This window comes from Lycium barbarum, chromosome 3, assembly GCF_019175385.1.
Source record: "Lycium barbarum isolate Lr01 chromosome 3, ASM1917538v2, whole genome shotgun sequence".
Classification (NCBI taxonomy): domain Eukaryota; kingdom Viridiplantae; phylum Streptophyta; class Magnoliopsida; order Solanales; family Solanaceae; genus Lycium; species Lycium barbarum.
The window spans coordinates 148487603-148506161 of NC_083339.1; the positions used below are offsets into that span (position 1 = coordinate 148487603).

At 35.8% G+C, this 18559-nt stretch overlaps 3 protein-coding genes across 5 annotated transcripts; 2 read left to right on the forward strand and 1 right to left on the reverse strand.

Annotated features, from left to right (window-relative positions):
• The first annotated feature begins 1967 nt into the window (after positions 1-1967).
• LOC132633560 (ubiquitin-conjugating enzyme E2 34-like) lies at positions 1968-11108 on the forward strand. Of its 3 annotated transcripts, XM_060350059.1 has the most exons (11): positions 1968-2122; positions 6895-7036; positions 7145-7273; positions 7489-7543; positions 7819-7857; positions 8065-8128; positions 8251-8312; positions 8409-8448; positions 9525-9552; positions 10349-10440; positions 10622-11108. In XM_060350059.1, the coding sequence occupies exons 3-11, from the start codon at positions 7271-7273 to the stop codon at positions 10902-10904; spliced, it is 666 nt and encodes a 221-aa protein (XP_060206042.1). In that variant the 5' UTR covers positions 1968-2122; positions 6895-7036; positions 7145-7270; the 3' UTR covers positions 10905-11108. The 3 variants fall into 3 exon arrangements, with proteins under 3 accessions (XP_060206042.1, XP_060206041.1, XP_060206040.1); XM_060350057.1 differs by lacking the exon at positions 7145-7273 and having other exon boundaries at positions 2081-2252; XM_060350058.1 differs by lacking the exons at positions 7145-7273; positions 7819-7857 and having other exon boundaries at positions 2079-2252.
• A 142-nt stretch (positions 11109-11250) lies between these two features.
• Positions 11251-13912, forward strand: LOC132633561 (uncharacterized). Its single transcript, XM_060350060.1, has 3 exons — positions 11251-12161; positions 12540-12657; positions 13261-13912. The coding sequence occupies exons 2-3, from the start codon at positions 12574-12576 to the stop codon at positions 13684-13686; spliced, it is 510 nt and encodes a 169-aa protein (XP_060206043.1). The 5' UTR covers positions 11251-12161; positions 12540-12573; the 3' UTR covers positions 13687-13912.
• A 475-nt stretch (positions 13913-14387) lies between these two features.
• LOC132633559 (RING-H2 finger protein ATL3-like) lies at positions 14388-16533 on the reverse strand. Its single transcript, XM_060350056.1, has one exon. The coding sequence runs from the start codon at positions 15415-15417 to the stop codon at positions 14662-14664; it is 756 nt and encodes a 251-aa protein (XP_060206039.1). The 5' UTR covers positions 15418-16533; the 3' UTR covers positions 14388-14661.
• Between the last annotated feature and the right edge of the window lie 2026 nt (positions 16534-18559).

An 18559-nucleotide genomic window follows, 5' to 3' on the forward strand; every position in this document is an offset into this window, starting at 1 on the left:
ATAAATTTGTCATCGGTGTGCCTTAGAATACAAAATACATTACATATATAGAGCATTTCTTTGTAATTAGTTGCGCAAAGGGACTCATCTTGGGTTTAAATCTCATCAGCCTACGTACTAAATAATGGGTTCGAGTATCTAGCACGATATGTCGATATCACCATTTCTTTAAAGTTTTAAAGCAAAGAGGACGACTATAGTAGTATAGTTGTCACATTGGCAAGTTTTGTGCATTTCAAAAAGCTAAAACAAACAACATTTCGTATTTTTTAAAAAGTACTTCTAATTGTTTGAGCTCTTCTTTTATTGCATTATTTTGCTGCTAGTTTAAAGTTGAAGCTTTTTTCAAAGAACGCGTTTACTTTGGGAGTAAGGTGAACACTTTTGAAGACATGTGCATTTAAGATAGATGAAGAAATATGCAACAAAAGAACTTGAAAGACATATTCAAGAAAGCAAGTGATCATTTTCATATCGATTCCATGATTACTATTGAATACACTATTGGCCGAGAGTTATCGTGAAAGAGTTGAGGAATGTATTTGTTCTACTTGGCTAACGATAAGGATACTTTTGTACAAAAACAAACAAAGGGTATAATTGCTCTATTTTCTTTATAGTCCGGGAGTATATCTGTTTCATTTAGCTAACAGTATAGATACTTTTGTGCCAAAAGACAAGCGAAAAATTTAATTACTATAACCAATAATTCAAAAATATTTTTGACCGTTCTCCCTCGAAGAAAATGTAATCTCAAATTTCTGGTTGGAGTTAATGTAAAATTTAACCAATTGCTTGCATGTAGACAGAGTACGGAGAGATGAACTAAATCTGTCATCCGAATAAAATAATGTTGTTGTAGACTTTTTTGGTTAGCCGACATGAAAAATGAAAATAGAAACAGTTGAGCCACTCGCCTCGATTTTCTATTTTTGACTTATTCCTACTTAGGTAATTTTTTATTAACTTTCATTTTTATAAAATGACGGATTTTGGACTATAAGAGTTGAGACATCTAGTTAAATTTAATTAAGACATAAATTATTTTTAACTTCTTGAATAGAAACTACATAATAGATATATAATGTTCTTATACAATATAGTAAGGATTATAATCGAATAGTTAGATCCTCTATCCAAAATCAGAAATTTTGGATTCCAGTCTTAGGTATAATCTTCTTTTTAATCTAAAAATGTTTTTTATTTTTGATGAACTTTAAACATTGTGCGAATTCATATTAACCAGGTTCCAATGCAAATAGTAAATATCAAGTGAGAAATTACTCAAAAAGAGTAATACTACTAATATTAGAGAAAATGACAATTATGGTCCCTTATGTTTGAGGGTAGGCTTAAAATAGTCCCTTAAGTTGCACTGAACAATTTTGATCCTTTAAGTTTGCTAAAAGCTAAAGACTTTTAGTCACAAATATTTACCGAACTCTATATGTTAGATTTGACAGAACTATTAAAAAATAGAAAAATTAGCGGGAACTCACATTTAGAGTTACAATTTTTGTAGTTTCTGCTATTTTTTGTTTATTTCTAGAATTTGATACAACTTTTCGAGGTATAATTTCTGCTATTTTATATATTGTTCAGTTTTTCACGTAACACATTTCAGGATTTGATGAGACTTTTTTGATGTTTATGGTTAAATCTTCTCATTTTCATGTAGTGCAGTTTATTGGTCTAGTGCAGTTTTTCATGTAACACATTTTAGGATTTGAATTTTGATGAGACTTTCTTGGTGCTTATGGTTAGATGTTTTATTTTCTACTGTTCCTGTCAAATCTAATGAACATAAATTGTTAATTTTTGGCAAATTTAAAGGACCAAAAATATCAATGCATACTTAAGGGACTATTTTGAACCTACACTCAAACATAAGGGACCATTTTTGTCACGTTCTTACTAATGTTCCATCCTTTTCTAAAGCCGCGGGAGGAAAGGTGTACACGTCTGACGCCACAGTGCCACACGGACAAAGACAAGTCCACGAAATTTCGTGATAGGGGTAAATTCGTCCATCAAATAATAGGATTATAAACACATAAGAGGTCAATTTTGTCTTTATATCAAATTTTATCGAAGTGCATCATCGGACTCAGCTACGTCTCGGGTCAGTATCCATCATCTCCAAGCCCAAAAACGAAGAAAATCTTCTCTTCAATTTGAACTAGATCTCAATTTCTTCCAATTAATTTCAAATTTCTGTACGATTTTCGGTAATATATTTACCTTCTTTTTAGGTATGTACATGTTCATGCTTTCGTTTTTTTTTTTTTTTTTTCAACAATCTATTTCGATCTACTTACCTGGATTATTATGCGGATTTTTTTTTGTTTGTATGATTCGTATGTCTCTCGGCTGTTTGGTTTATGGCGTTTATAATTAAGAGATAGTGGTAAAAAACACACATGAAGTATCACTTTTTTTGCGAGTTTTCTAGCTGAATTATCATGAGTTTTCGTTTCCAACCTGAGTTTTCTACCTGAATTATCATGAGTTTTCGTTTCCAACCTGAGTTTTCTACCTGAATTATCATGAGTTTGCGTTTTCCTTTAATTATCTGCGTGGAGTGCCATTTGACACCAATTTTTAAACAAAAAAAGAGTGTATACCACGCACCATTTGATACTAGTCGAGATGTTTTTGATAAATAGTTAGTGATAGTTCAGGTCGGAAACGCAAACACTTGATAGTTCAGGTAGGAAACTCGAAAAAAAAAATGATACTTCAGGTGTGTTTTTGACCATTATCTCTCTAATAATTAATAGTGTTTCAATTCGATAATATGTGCTTTCCGTTCGATAGTAATGTACTTAAATACTGTAGTTTCCGGTTATTTGGAACAATTATTTGCTGAATTCCGTGCTTTGGCTATGAACTGTTTCCTGCTATCTAGTCGTAGCATTTCCATCACTTAGTTTCCTTTGAATAATTGATTGTATTTGCTTTTCAAGTCTTGTTTTCTCTTGAGCCGAGGGTCTTTTGGAAACAGTCTCCCTATCTTTCGAGATGGGGGTAAGGTCTGCGTATACTTTACTCTCCCCAGACTCCATATTGTGGGATATCACTGGGTATGTTGTTATTATATTTTCTTTTCAAGTCTTATTGTTTATAATTGCCCTCTTTGGTAACTTCGGAAAAAGAAAAAAAAGGAAAGAATTGCTTATAGATGTCAGTATATATGGTTTTTATTCTTGTTCTAGAGACTCAATTAAACAAAACCTATTCCTAAACAAATACGAACCAGTTAGAATTTAGCATATTACAGTTTAATTGCAGAGACTCATGGATGGTTAAGTTAATTTTGGTAGATTGGAATATCGAAATATGGGGAGCAATTGTTTACCTTTTTTGTAGGTGCAGCTGCTTTCACCTTTTTCTTTAAGAAAACATCAAATCATTAGGTTGTCTATATAGTACTAGAAATATCTAAACAACCAGATGAATAGAGTATAGCTCTCAAAATATCTTGACAGACTTAGCTTCATCAAACTGCCATTTGAGAATTGAGATAGAAGGCAATGCTTTATATGGCGTTGAACTTTTTTTCATGCAACAGCCATATGAGTAGAAAAGGATAGCATAAAACCTTCTAACAAGGAAGATATTCCATGCTTGACGTTATCCTTGTCTTGTTATTATCTTCTGGATGTATCCTACAACTTTCCTGATTATTTTATCGCTAAGACCAGGGTAAGGACGGTAAGAGGAGACTCGGAGCACTTCCCTGTTATGATGGGGTTGCATCAGGGATCAGCTCTTAGCCCGTTTCTATTCGCCCTGGTGATGGATGAATTGACGCGATAAATACAAGGTGAGGTGCCTTGGTGTATGTTGTTTGCGGATGACATAGTCCTGATTGACGAGACTCGCAACGGAGTTAACGATAAGCTGGAGAGCTGGAGACAGATGTTGGAGTCTAAAGGATTTAAATTGATTAGGACCAAGACAAAATACTTGGAGTGCAGGTTCAGTGGCCTACCGCGTGAGGCTGACGGGGAAGTGAGGCTTGGTACCCAGGCCATTCAAAAGAAAGGAAGTTTCAAATGGGGATATCGACGACGATGTTTCACATCGTATTGGTGCAGGGTGGATGAAATGGAGGCTCGCCTCCGGAGTGCTGTGTGATAAGAAAGTGCCACCAAAACTTAAAGACAAGTTCTACAAAGTGGTGGTTAGACCGACTTTATTGTACGGGGCGGAGTGTTGGTCAGTCAAGAAATTTCACGTTCAGAAGATGAAAGTCGCGGAAATGCGAATGCTGCGGTGGATGTGTGGGCACACTAGGAGGGATAGAATTAGGAATGAAGATATCCGAGACAAGGTGGGAGTGGCATCGGTGGAGGACAAGATGCGGGAAGCGAGACTGTGATGGTTTGGGCATGTGAAGAGGAGAGACACAGATGCTCCAGTGCGGAGGTGTGAGAGGTTGGATATGGACGGTTTCAGGAGAGGCAAAGGGAGGCCGAAGAAGTATTGGGGAGAGGTGATTAGACAAGATATGACACAGTTTCAGCTCACTGAGGACATGACCTTAGATAGGAGATTGTGGAGGACTCAGATTAGGATAGAAGGCTAGGTGGCTTATTCTTTCACCTTAGTAGTTGTAGTTTTGCTCATTTGTTTATTACCATTTGATTTCTGCATTTGATTGCTGCTTATATTTGTTGGGCCGTTGTACTTTGGTTATCGTATTTATCTATAATAGTTAATGCTCCTTTCTTTCCGGACTGTTCTACCATGACTTTCTCGCTTTTGTTATTCCTTGTTTTCATATTGTTTTCGATATGCTTGGGCCTATCTGACCTTTTTGTCTTGTTTTCCTCTCTTGTTCTCCTCTCTTGAGCCGAGGGTCTTTCGGAAACAGTCGCCCTACCTTTCAAGGTGGGGGTTAGGTCTGCGTACACTCTACCCTCCCCAGACCCCACATGGTGGGATTATATTGGGCTTGTTGTTGTTGTTGTTGTTGTTGTTGTTCAATCTTCATCCATGATAGCCTCGAATACTCTATGAAGTAAGCACAAATTCTTCACTTCTTTCTTCCACCATGTTCGAGTATGTGAATCTTTATAGGTGGTTGAACCTTGTGTACTAAAGAGTAAGGACTTGAATGGTGTTGGTCCCTTTGATGAAGAGCATATTCTAGGCTTTTCAGCTGAAGATTAGCTTCCTTAACAACAGCCTATTATTCTAGCTTACTGTGTTCCTCATCAAGAGCTTCTTTCACTTGTGGAAAAATCTTTTTTGGTTTATTCCATTTCTTTTTGCCCTCGTTACTTTGGGTGACCTGTCTTATCCTTGGTCAAGCACTGCCAATTTTTTAGTTGTAATTGAAATTGACTTGTGGGAAACTTTTGTTCACTTAATGAAACATCTTCACTTTACAAATTTGAAGGGGAGCCTTGACGTAATTGGTAAAGTTGTTGCCATGTGACCAGGAGGTCATGGGTTCGATCCGTGGAAACAACCTCTTGTAGAAATGCAGGGTAAGGCTGCGTACAATAGACCCTTGTGGTCCGGCCTTTCCCCAGACACAGCGGGAGCTTAGTGCACCGAGCTGCCCTTTTTTTTCCTTCACTTTACAAATTTCAAAGGCCAAGAAAATTCCAATCTGTTCCTGAAGGGGATCGAAAAAAGAGGTCATGTCTCAAAAGAAGAGCTTGGTGAAGCAAAGCGAATTCTGGGCTTAGTCTGAAGAAAGTGCGCCTTTTAGCTGGATAGAATGTTTACTCAGTCACTGTTCATCAGACCCTATTTTTCCAATCTTTTTGCTGCCCTGATCTTATAATTTGGGCTTATTTTAGTCTGTACAAAATATGATAGTTGGCCCTCTAAATTCAAAGGGAACAATATGTAAGCTCATTGTAAATGACCTGGTAATTCTGAACAAGATTTTCTCTTGATTCTTCTTTTTGATGGTAAACCCCCTCATCAGGGGCCAACAATGTTTCTCTACGCTTTTCCCACTTACAACAGGAACAACAACAATATACCCAGTGTAAAACAAAAAAATTGAAAAAATAAAAAAGGAAAAAAGAAAAAAAAAGAAAGATGCTCAAGTGGGGTCTGGAGAGGGTAGAGTGTACACAGACCTTACCCCTACCTGGACAGGTAGAGAGGTTGTTTCTGATAGACCCTCAGCTCAAGTAATGCAGAAACAACACAAGGATAGCACGAGACTAAAGCAGAAGAGACAACAAGTAGTAATAGAAACTAAGAATAAGTAATATGTGAATACTATAATAAATTTACACTCTTCTCCCGCTTAGTGACTCGTATTCCCATTGGTTGGAAGTGGAGGGCTCTTTCCACTTGAGCAACCTCTCCTATCAATATTTACTGTTGGTTGATTGATTTTAATGATAGCCATCCACCTAAGCCTTGGTGGACTGAGTTACTGTGGATCTGTACTTATTGGAGGTAGCAGCCGGTGCCGGATGGATTAGTCGAGATGCGTATAAGTTGACCTGGACACCACTATTATTAAAAATTGTTCTGAAATTATAGGTTTGTTTACATTTGAAAATATGGAAGAAACCTTTTAAAAATATTTTGATGCTCCCTATTTATTGTTTTATCTGAAAATTCATGTGGCTCCATTCCCTGTGTAAGTTCCCTCCCTCCTTCCATTCCTGACTCCACCACTGTTGCCAAGCCTCTGCCTAATGGGAACAGATTACTAGACTTTGCTGGCGGGGATAAAAAGTTAGAATTTGAGTTCACTTAACTAACAGCTTTGCCTGCTCTTTGTTTCTGCATTATTTTCCCGTGGACTTATAATTTTTCTTGGGCACTTCCTACCTGGATTTGTAATGCCCTACTTGTTCTATGTATCATCATTTTGGAATTCGTGGGTTTATTGAGCATATCATACATTTACAGGTTGTAGCGTTTCTTTGGTGGTCAAGCGGATAAGGGAAGCTTCACAGCATTATCTCTTAGTTTCAATATATTTTGAAGCTAAGACATGGCAGAAAAAGCATGTGTAAAGCGCCTTCAGAAGGAATATAGAGCACTTTGTAAAGTACGTAGCCTTTTAGGTGCTTGTAATTGTTCTACATTTGAAGCATTACCAGATACTTATTTCAGTCTAAAGTTATTTGCAACTTCCCCTAGTTTCCTATTATTGCAGGAAAAAAGTCCTCCTAAAGTGTGAAACTACCGCAAATCACCAGGAATGTTTGAAATAATATTTTGTCTACCCTTGTGCACAGTACCACATTGAATTCCGGTTGCCATAATATTTGTTAATTATGGGATGGTGGGTTCTTGCTTTTATCCACACCATTGCTAGGTCTGAAAATATGGCTGTTGTGTGCTTGAATTCCTGTCAAATCTTGGAGAATGTTTTACTTCATGGACCTACTGATACTGGATGTCATACTCCTATGCCTTTTGTGGGCTAGTCTATTCTACACTTGCAAAATTGATTGTGTTCTACAGTGCTCTAAGGTTGTGTTGCATGCTCCATTGCAGGAACCCGTCTCCCATGTTGTGGCCCGCCCTTCTCCGAATGATATCCTTGAGTGGCGTGAGTCCTTCTGCTCATATTCTTGCAGTCAATTATGGAGTAAAATTATGTCTTAACAATTGAAGATTTTTTCCTTTTTCCTTTATAAGTAAAGTAAGTCTTTAAAACGAAACGTTATTTCTAATTAATGTAACTGGCTAGATTTATTTACAGGGAGTAGCCCTCCTTTCGTTTTTTTTTTTTTTTTTTCCTTTGGGGTCTCTTCATCAATTAACTTATCTTTGTTTGCTTGGATATTACTTATGTTCCTACTTCTACCTAAACTGTGGCTCCAGATTATGTTTTGGAGGGGAGTGAAGGAACACCATTTGCAGGTCTCTACTTTTTTCTGAATTCAGTATTTATATTATTTGATTAGCTAATAATGTTGGGTGATGGCACTCTTGTTCCTCCAACCCATCTTGTTGGACTTGTTTGTGTCATTATCGAGTATTTGTCATTTTTTGGAATTTATTTATGCTCCTTTTTTTTGCTATTGTTGTGGTGGTTGTTCCTGATATGATACCAATTCCTATCATTAGGTGGATATTATTATGGGAAGATCAAGTTTCCTCCAGAATATCCGTTTAAACCTCCAGGGATAAGGTAGTCTAATCTCAGATGAGTTTGAAATTCCCTGCTTGTCTCAACTCTATAAGCTAGGTTGTTTCCATGCTTTTGAGGGTTTTGTTCCTGCCGATTTTACAGCGCTATTTCTTTTTCTGTAGTATGACTACTCCAAACGGAAGATTCATGACACAAAAGAAAATCTGCTTATCTATGAGTGACTGTAAGTGCTATTAGAATTGCAAGGTAGTTACAGTTTTCTGTTGCTTTGAGATGATGTTTGTCTGTTCTTAACTTTGGTTGTCCTATTTTTTCACAGTCCATCCAGAGAGTTGGAATCCGATGTGGTCTGTGTCAAGGTAATGAGCTGCGAACAGACATTGCTACTTTTTTTTTTTTTTATGACAACAGACATTACTGCTTATTTGTCAGGCAAGACTTTCTTTAGTGCCTGTTTGGTAACTAGAAACTTGTCGGTTTTTGTTTCTGTAATGACAAGGAAGAACAATTCATTCTTGCAACTTTTTAAAAAGAGACTTTCTGTTCTGGTTTCTGCAATGACAAGGAAAAACAATCATTCTTGGAGCTTTCAAAAGAAAAAATGATTTCTTGACTAAAAGGTTAAATGTGTTTTTCACTTACGAAACATTTTGTTTTCAGGACCACTCCTCATTCTCTCCCTGCCACCTTTGCCCCACCTCACTGCACTCCAGGCCCACCGTAAACAGACTCCCTATCCCGAGGCAGCCAGGCCCCCTCTTTTGCTCCATCTTAGCTTAAACCTTTGCCCTATCTCTCCCCGTACTTTTAATTCCATTCACTCATTCCATGTAAATAATGCTTGAAATAATGCCTTTGTCCACCAAATTTGTTCTCTCTTTCAATGACAAAAGCAACTACTCTCAATTCCAAGCTAGTTGGAGTCGATGATATGAAATCTCAAACTCCATTGAGAGTTGCACTCCATTTGGTCCCAGTTCATGCCAATACTCAATAGTTTGTCTTTTAGGACAGATTAGGGGTTCTCAGCACTAGATATTCTTGACATTTTCTACTGACATATAAATGCCTTAACAAATTAAAAGACTTGTAACAGACAAGGGAACTAATCTAACCCTACCACGACTATTTCTTAATGCCAACTAGTTGTCTTGCTTATATACGTCTTTTGCTACCATTTTATTTTGTTTTTCACTAAGTCAACGAAGTTGCCGAGAGAATTCGTGATAACTTCCCTCCATGTGTGTCTACTTTCTTATAAATATTTTTAAAATTAGTATTTGATATTTAACATGTTTCTGATTTCTTTTTGAGAAAAACAGTAAAAACATGTCTATATATCTTTTTACAGCTAAAAAATGAGAAGTTTTATTATCAAATGGGCTAAATACTTTTCGTCTTTGCTTGGGCTAATTTTTCCCTGTTTTGCATGCAGCATACTCACAGGACTTCTCTCATTTATGGTAAAGTTCATTGCAACTGATGCAGCTTATAATGACTCCCAGTGTTCCTATGCCATCTGCTTATGTATTTTCTGAGTCGTGCTTGGTTTACTTTGTGTTTTGTCTTTTATCAAATATTTATTTCTTTTATATGTATCTGGCCAATTGAGTTCTCTCTGACTGTGTGCATGGAATCCGTATAAATGAAATAGATTCTTCATTTTGAGACCACTGGTAAAGGTTGAGACAATCTGAAGTCATCCCGCTACATTAGGATCAATTTGAGCGAGCATAAAAGCTACGTCTGAGTGATATAGTGCAAAAGGAGAGAGCTTTGATAATTGGTGATGTTGCTTCAAACTTTCCCCTTGTGGCTCTATGTCTGCTTTCCAAAAGGAGCATTCTAAACTTCCCTGTTCTATCACCTCTGTGAGATCCCTTTGCCAGCTATATGTTCTTTACCTCTAATTATCTAATATCTCCATCTATCCTCACTGTCCAAAATATGCACAAAGGGACTGTTTACCAAACTTTTCTATGCTTCTTGTCTATCTTTTGACCCTTCCATATGATGATAGTTTCACTCAGACCACCTGGCATGACCCAGTGACACCAAAAATATTCAGAAACATGAACCAATTCTCCTATTTCTATCTGCAGTTTATGAATATGCGGTTGACTGATTCAATTGATGGCTTGCTTAGACAGCATCTTCTTCATTTGCTGAACCATTTCCTTTTGCAAATCATATTGGGGTTTAAACATGCATTGTGTAATGCAGCTGCTATTTTCATGTTCTAACTATGTATACTTGCAGATGGACAATAGTCCTACCACAGGCAGTGTATCGACAACAGTTGCTGAGAAAGAGAAGCTCGCGAAGGCTTCTCTGGCTTTTAATTGTAAAAAGTGAGTTGACTGTGGGTTCATTGCTGTTGTGTTGTATTTCTCTCAGATAATTGAGTTTTGTAGTTTCATGGTTCAAGATCTGCTGCACGAAAGATGGATATGCTATTTTACCGTGTGTATTTTGTTTAATTACGTCTTTATTTGGTCGGGTAACTTACTCTCTATTTTTTTGTAATGATAGCCCAACCTTTAGGAAATTATTTCCAGAGTATGTCGAGAAGTATGAACAGCAGCAGCTCCCAACGCAGCCTGTTCCAGAGCAGGTACCATCCGTGACAGCTCGAGCAGAACAGTCTAGACCCTTGTTAGAAGAGCATGACAATTCCACAAAGGATGAAGTGAATAGAGTGAAGCCTCTAAAAGACGCCAATAACCAACAGAGGAAATCTTTCCCAACTTGGTTGTTGCTGTTGCTAGTTTCAATTTTTGGTGTTGTAATGGCCCTGCCTCTGCTTCAGCTTTGATGACTGCAATCTTGTGTTATTCGCTACAATGAAGTACAGAGCACCCTAAATCGCAGTAATATGTTAGTCATCCCTGCTCTGGTTTCCTGATATTTACCTAATTTTGTAGGTTCTCATTTACCTATGGGGAATGTATAGGCATGACTCTAAGTGGAGATCTAACTGATCTCTCAATCTATAGCTAAAATGGCTTTTAATTTCGTATTGTGCATGTCAATGGGAAGATGACACAATGTGGTTTCTCTATGAAGGGCTAGAGTTGCAGGAGGTAATTGTTTGCTTTTTCCGTTTAGTTTGCGAATTTAGGCCTTTTTATTTTCCGGGTGGGGAGGGGGGGTAGGGGATGTATGCTCTTGCGAGGTATATATAAACTTATCGTAATCGTATGCTCGACATTTTGAGCAAGTGAAGTCAGTGGCCAAGCCACAGTAATGGTGGCATAATTATCACATCTGTTTAATATGAAAATAGTGGCATAAAAATGCAAATTGTCATTACTAATGCTTTTCCTGGTGCTGCTCTTCACGTGTTTTTTTTGTTAACCTGCTGATCACGTGTTCGATCAGCTATTTCGTGTAGTAGCTTTTGTCTGACTAAACCACTTATTTCCGAGGATCTTACTCGTCATAAGGCTTGCTTCATTAAAATCTGAGCTTTTCTTTATCGAAAAAACGGATTATATCACTCAATAAACTACGTGTCTGAGCGCTGATTAGCAAGTTTGATGCCCTAGTAAATATGAATGGTAGATCAATAAGGATAACAAATTAATTACCATTGACATATGGTAAATATGTAAAAGCAGAGATGAAAATCCAAGACAAATGCTTCAATAATTAGCAAGATCCATGCTTGAAACCCATGATTCCTGGCATGATAATGCCAAATTGATCCTCTTTTCACGTGACTTGTCGCCCACTGGGGAATTATAAATACCTTTCGCCGTAAACACCGAAAATTGCGCCGTAAAATTGCCCATCTTAATACACCTCCATTTTATAGAAATTTAGAAATAAATAAGAGTACTCTACAGTTCATACAGTGGAGACAAGAATTCCTACGTTAGCAAAAAGGACGCCTTTATTCCCTACTTTTGTTATTTAATTAATTATGAGATATGATTCATGTCTCTCCCTCTTGGTTATTTTTTACCAACTCCATAACACTAACTTCTTTATGAATTCACGTTCTCAATCCAGAAAAGCTCAAGAATCAAGAGCTACAAAGGAGAGTTTTTTTAAGAAACTCTTTCCCTAGGTATGCCCTTTATGAAATTGGAAAAAAAGACATCCCTTCACTTTTTTTCTTTATAATTTCTATTTTTGAGATTTGTAATTTAGCCTATTTAGTCATTTATATCTCTGTACTGGTAGTGACAGTGTTGACTCATTTCAGTATTAAAAACAGTTGCTTATGCTGATCCGTTTCTTTCACTGTTAAGCTTTGGTAATCCAACCACCATTTTTTGCCATCTTTACTTATACACTCTAATGGGATATAGAAAAGCCTTAGCTGGCCTTTCCCTCTTTATAACGTACCTTTTCTCTTTTGGAATATACTAACATTAGGGAAACCATTGGAACAAAATGTATCTCTATAGGCATGATTTTTAATCTAAAAAATTTCGCTTCACAGAGCTCTAACTGAATTGAAAGTCCCAGAGCAAAGCATGAACAAGTTTCCCATATACCCAAAATATGAAGCTGGGGATTATTGTGGCTATGAGTTTGATCCTCAGACAGACTTTATGGATGTAAGTCATTGTTTTTTGCATTTTATCTTTAACTCGTATACAGTTGATATCTTTTACTCCCTTTGTCTCAATTTATGTCACCTTTTTTGCTTATAAATAATCAATTTGACTAGTCTTTGAAGTTAAAGTCGATTAGATCAACTCAATATTTTTAAATTTAAATTATAATACGAAAAAAAATACTATAAGATGCAATTTTTCTCATATTCGAAAAACTACATTTTAAAATGTTGTATGTACCAATTTCAATAAGGGGAAATCAGGGTGAAGCTAGAGATGCAAGGGGTTCATCCGAACTCTTTTTGCGTGGAAATTATACTATACTTATCAGTTTATTTTTTTTATGTATATATTATAGATATTGAATTTTTTTTTACTTTTTCACGTGTTTATTTCTTTAAATTTTGAATCCCTTTAGTGAAAAAATCCTAGCTTTGCCACTGAATGAAAGTTCAACAAGTACTACAAGTCGAACCCATAATTTCAAAAGATTCAGTGATAAGAAACTTATTAAAACTTGAAACCATCGAATTCAAATTCTGAATCTGCCTCTCAATTCCAGCCATATTACATTTGAAGATTTACGAGTTGCACATGTTACAGTTCTTGTCAGAAGCAAGAAATCATGCATCTGAATGGCAATGCAGTGCTACACCTCCACGTTCAGTAGAATTGGGAAAGAACAATTCTGAAAAGGAAGTGAAGAAAACTAACAAAAAGTCATGGAAAAGCTCTTTGTTTTCATGGCTGAAGAGTGATAATAATAAGAAGAATCAGCAGAGCAGAGAACCTCCAAAAGGCTCAACCATTAACAAGCCAAAGCGTGGATTTGTATCGGGTCCAATGCCAGGGATTAGTGGGCCGGGTTTTATAGCTGGAAGGCCCAATAAGCCTTTGTCTGGGCCCCTCACAAGTTTGTTCAGTCCAATGAACAAAGTGGATAATGAGATACCATATTTGTGTCTTCAGAAGGTTAAGGATAGTAACCCTGGTGTTCAATCTTATGGACCTGTTTATCTGGTAACTTAGCAACTTTGGTTTGGCTGAGGTTGGGTTTCTTGTTCTAGATTATCTTTTATGTTGCTAAGGGTAAGTTTAATTTAGCAGAGACTAAAGGTAACTGTGAATTTATGGGTTTTAATTTCTGAGAGGTGATGAATGCTAACAAATTTCATTTGCATAAAGAATTTGCGATTTGTTGAAAAGAATAGAACTTTGTTTATCATTTCATGCAAATTTAGAGAGATTTTCGGGATTCAAGTGAACTCATTATTTTCAGCTTGAATTAGGATGCCTATTGTAAATCTAGAAAGATTTTCTGAATTCGCACATCAGCATGGCATTGGAGTATTAAAAAACATTATGATCACCATTGAAATCATTATTATATTCTGTACAAAGAATACACGAAATCATTCAACATCCTTTTGAGTGTTTGACTTCACTTGCAAATGTTGAAGTCATCATCTGCAAGTTGAAGTATTTTAAATATTGGTGAAGTATTGGAAATTTTGTTTGAAGAGTACTCTTCAAGTGAATAACTAGTTCTCATTCAAAAAAATATACTAACTTCTTTTCCTAGAAGAAATTCATGTCCAAACGCTACTTGTCAACTTCCAAGTACTGTTTTTAGCTTTAACTTTGCACACTTTTATCTTTTAATTCAACCAAATATTGTCCAAACGCCTGCATAATGTTTCGAGTAAGCTGTAAAATAGATTTACAACGAATTTTAGAAGCCATACAACATATGAATACTCGCATTAATAACTAAAAAAATTCCTAATACTCTCCCGTAAGAGAAGATAGATTCTCCCCAATTCTCAAACAGAGAAGCCCCTTGGCCCTTGCAATTTGTTTTACACATATACAATCTAGCATTACATATACATAATTATCTAAAGATTCCAGACAAATTCTCATCTGCATCAAGAATCAATCAATCAATTAACTATAACCTAAGTAATAAATTATACTTCTGGAAATTCCAGAAATCACCAATATTTAGCTTTGGCCCCTGCTTCCTTGTTCTATATCTACATTTCTAGGACTACAAGGATTCACCCTGCTTAAAAGCCTCGTCAAAGATCTCAATCTTGTCAGTGTTGGTGTTTTCTGGTCTTCTTCACCTTCAGTACTAGCCAGTCTCGGAATTTCAATAACCAAACTCCCATCCGGCCTATTACTTGTTGATGCTGTTGATGTAGTAGTACTAGTCGTACTCTCATCTCCCCAAAAAAAAACATTAGTTGGTACATTTCGCATCTCTGTCGAAGCTGAACCTTCTTCTACTGGTGCACTAATGGCCTCAGAATTCGACTCTACAGTGTTTCGGCATAAAGGACACGTGGAATGTGATTGAAACCACATGTCAATACAATCAACATGAAATCCATGATTGCATTTAGGCAGAAGTCTTGTTTTTTCACCTTCAGAAACTTCACTAAGACAAACAGAACATTCCAATCCATCTTTAAAATCCTTAGTATTAAATGGAATTATAGGAATAGTTTTAAGGATAGAAGGGTCAAGGCCTCTGCGTCTGGCATTCATTTCTTGATAACCACCAGCAAAGTCTAACCGGCGACGGCGGCGTCGCCTTGTGCCGTCGTCTTCTTGCCGGTGACGCCCGAAAAATTTCTCGTATAAGTGAAGGAAGAATACTAAGAGTACTACAAGGAAGAGAAACATGATGACAGCCATCATGATCTTAGCGATAAGCGCAATCATACCTGAGTCACCTAATTTGCCACTTCCCATTTTTAAACAACTTTTTATTAAGAATCTGAAACAAAAAGACTGATTTTTGAGTTTGCAGATTCTGAAAATCCTATCAAATTCGACAGGCGTGACAGAGATAGATGCTTCCGTAAGTTTACTTTTTTTTTTTTTTTTTTTTCAGGAAAGCTAAATGCTTTTAGTTTTCCAGAGGATCGAATCTTGACTAACTGACTTATTGTAATATCAACCAGGGAGGTTTGTATGACGCTTCTCAATCAAAGACCAGAGCGAATTCTTGAAAATTTTTGGGGGAGCAAATTTTTGACCAAGATTGAAATTTTAGAGTGAAACCCAATAACATGTAAAGGATTCAGCTAAAACCCAGTAAGGAACTATTGAGTATACTCTGAAAAGTTGCAAGCTTTGTAAAGAGGGTTTAGAGGTGAAGAGAGAAATGCAATTTTAGTTGAAAAAATACGAAACTTGGGTCTTATTAGAAGGTGAATAGGGAGTTTAAAAGTTGTAAAGAAAATGGGAAGAAGCTGAGAATGGAGTCTAAGGTTGATTGTGACAGTGGAAGGTAAATGAAAAGTAGAGTCACCAAAAGACTCCCAAGATGGGCGGCTTATGAGACTATGGAGAAGTTCAAAAGAAGCTAAGCTAAGACTCTGGCCGCCTTGTCGCAATTAAACTTGTGGACTTCAATGGCGTGGACCAAAGACCATTAGTTATGAGTTTGAACATTCAATGGAAAAAGAATGGGTCTTGATCTCCATCAGAGTTACGGAGATGAATTCAAGATTTAAAGTTCATATTTGAAATTTATGAATTGTTTAATGAACTTTAAATTTTTTAATACATATTTAAGATATGAGTAAAAACTACGTAAATCTATAGATAAAGCTTCGGATCTATCATTGTGCGTGACTCTCTGAACATTCAAATCCCCCCTACTTGTCATATTTCGGCATGAGTTTAATAAGTTATATGACCGTCAAATTAAAAAAATAAAAATTGTATCACTAATTATTTCATATGAGTAATGTTATAATTTTTTGTATGGAGTATATAGTAATTTACACTATCGTGTTATCGTTATTTATTGTAATAATTTGGAGTAGTTTCAAAATTACATATCTTACTTTTATAAAAAGTTTCTCTAAATATCAGTGTTTTAAAAGGCGTTTTCGGGGCGAGCCCCGGGGCGAGCCTCGATGCGAGGCGTACCTAAATTGCCCCGAGGCTATGGTGGGAGGCGAAAGTATCGAAAGGCGTACGCCCAGCAATTCGGGGCGTACGCCTGGGCGTTTGGGGCGTACGCCCGGGCGTTTGGGGCGTACGCCCGGGCGTTTAGGGCGTAAGCCCAGAATTTTTTTTCAAACTAAAACGAAATTTGTTAAATAAGTCCTTAGTATAATGCCCAAATTCTCAAAAGTCAACATGTAATTACTCAAATGTTTTAAAAAGGAACTGAAATATTAAATTTAAAAGTCAAGACTTTTTTTTATTGCTAGAATGCCTAATATATGTTCTTTTCCAACTATTTATCTTGTCTTCTACTATCTCAAAAAAGTAACGAGCAGTCACTTGTACTTGTAAGTAGCGTATAATAGATTGTTCTAATTAGTTTTTTTTGTGGGGGTAGAGCATATATATATATATATATATATATATATATATAGACGTATAATATATTGTTCTAATTTTTTTTTTTTTTGTGGTGGAGCATATATATATATCTCTTGAGTTCAGCCGGTGCTCTTTGGGCCCCATCGTCACGTGAACTTTTATATATATATATATCACTTATTTATAGTTTTCTTCATTTTTTACGCTATTTCACCTATTTAAAAGTATTGATTATAATTATATTATTTTATAAAATATTAAAAATTAAAACCCCATGGGGCTTACGCCCCGTGCCTCGGGGCTTACGCCTCACTGAGGCAGACGTAAAACGCCCCGCCTTACGCCTTCGCCTTTTAAAACACTGCTAAATATATTTTGAATGATGTGATAGTTTAAAGGTATTTTACTATAGTATAGACATATGTATATAACACTAAATATATTTTGATGAGACCAATTAACTTAACAGTAGTGTTTTATACTCTTACTAATGTAGTTAGTTACGTCCTACATTAGATCTCATCTATTTCTAGTAGTGTATTATGAAGTTCTAAATTTTTATGGTGTATGTTCTTCGCTATGATGTTGTGCCAATAGATGAAACTAGTGAAGATGTTGATCAAAAACTTGAAGAAGCACTTTTGAAAATCAAGATAATAGGATAAGTAGAAGTAAGTTAAAATATTGTGTTGCAAGTTTAAATCATTACTAGTATTCGTATCCGCGCGATGCGCGGACAATATTAAAAAAAAAATTATTTGTAATCATTTCAAATTGAGATATCATATCACAATTTGATATGTTTTGTTTGCGTATAATGAATCATATTGCCTTAAAAAGTTCAACAATTTCCAACACCCCCCCCCCCCCAACCTCCCACCCCCGCGGGAACCAAACCTACATGAGAATGAAGACAACGAATTATATAATTATCAGATAACTTTTATGTTTCATATTTTACTTTATTACATTGTTCTTATTTAAATTATTAATATGAATTTGTATTAGCTTATCATTTGGCTAAATTTACTTATCGAGTGTTACCCTTATTAATATAATTTTTCTTACTCATGAATTTTAGTTTTTGAATTTGTATTCTATTGTTTACAACTATTTAATTTTTAAATTTATGAATAATATTTTGTGTATTGTTTAATTATTGTATTGTATTCTGAAAATTAATTTAAAAGATAAATAAACTCATCTGTCTCTACCCCCACCCCTCCACTTCCACTCTCGTTGTACATTCTTTTCTATTTTATTTTAATTAATTTTCTCTATTTAACATCTTTACCTAGAATCCATAAGTAGTGCCGTGTTTTTTGTATTACTGTTTTTAAGAAAATCACTCATTCATTACTGTAATCGATATAATGGTTTGAATAGGTATATAAATCTATACTTGCGCATATAAATGAAAAATAAAATTTAAACAAATAAGCAGATTATGAGAACTATTGTTTGATATAAAAGTTAAGAAATAGAAGCTACCTTGCAACTAATTTAGAGAGAAAATAGGTCAAATATTAAGTGAAATATGAAAACAAATTAT

Coding starts and splice junctions, on each gene's coding strand:
- LOC132633560 (XM_060350057.1), top strand. CDS start 6,980: ATGGCAGAAAAAGCATGTGTAAAGCGCCTTCAGAAGGAATATAGAGCA. Junction 7,858..8,064: donor TGAAGGAACACCATTTGCAG/GTCTCTACTTTT, acceptor TCCTATCATTAG/GTGGATATTATTATGGGAAG. Junction 8,129..8,250: donor TTTAAACCTCCAGGGATAAG/GTAGTCTAATCT, acceptor CTTTTTCTGTAG/TATGACTACTCCAAACGGAA.
- LOC132633559 (XM_060350056.1), bottom strand. CDS start 15,417: ATGGGAAGTGGCAAATTAGGTGACTCAGGTATGATTGCGCTTATCGCT.
- LOC132633561 (XM_060350060.1), top strand. CDS start 12,574: ATGAACAAGTTTCCCATATACCCAAAATATGAAGCTGGGGATTATTGT. Junction 12,658..13,260: donor CTCAGACAGACTTTATGGAT/GTAAGTCATTGT, acceptor CACATGTTACAG/TTCTTGTCAGAAGCAAGAAA.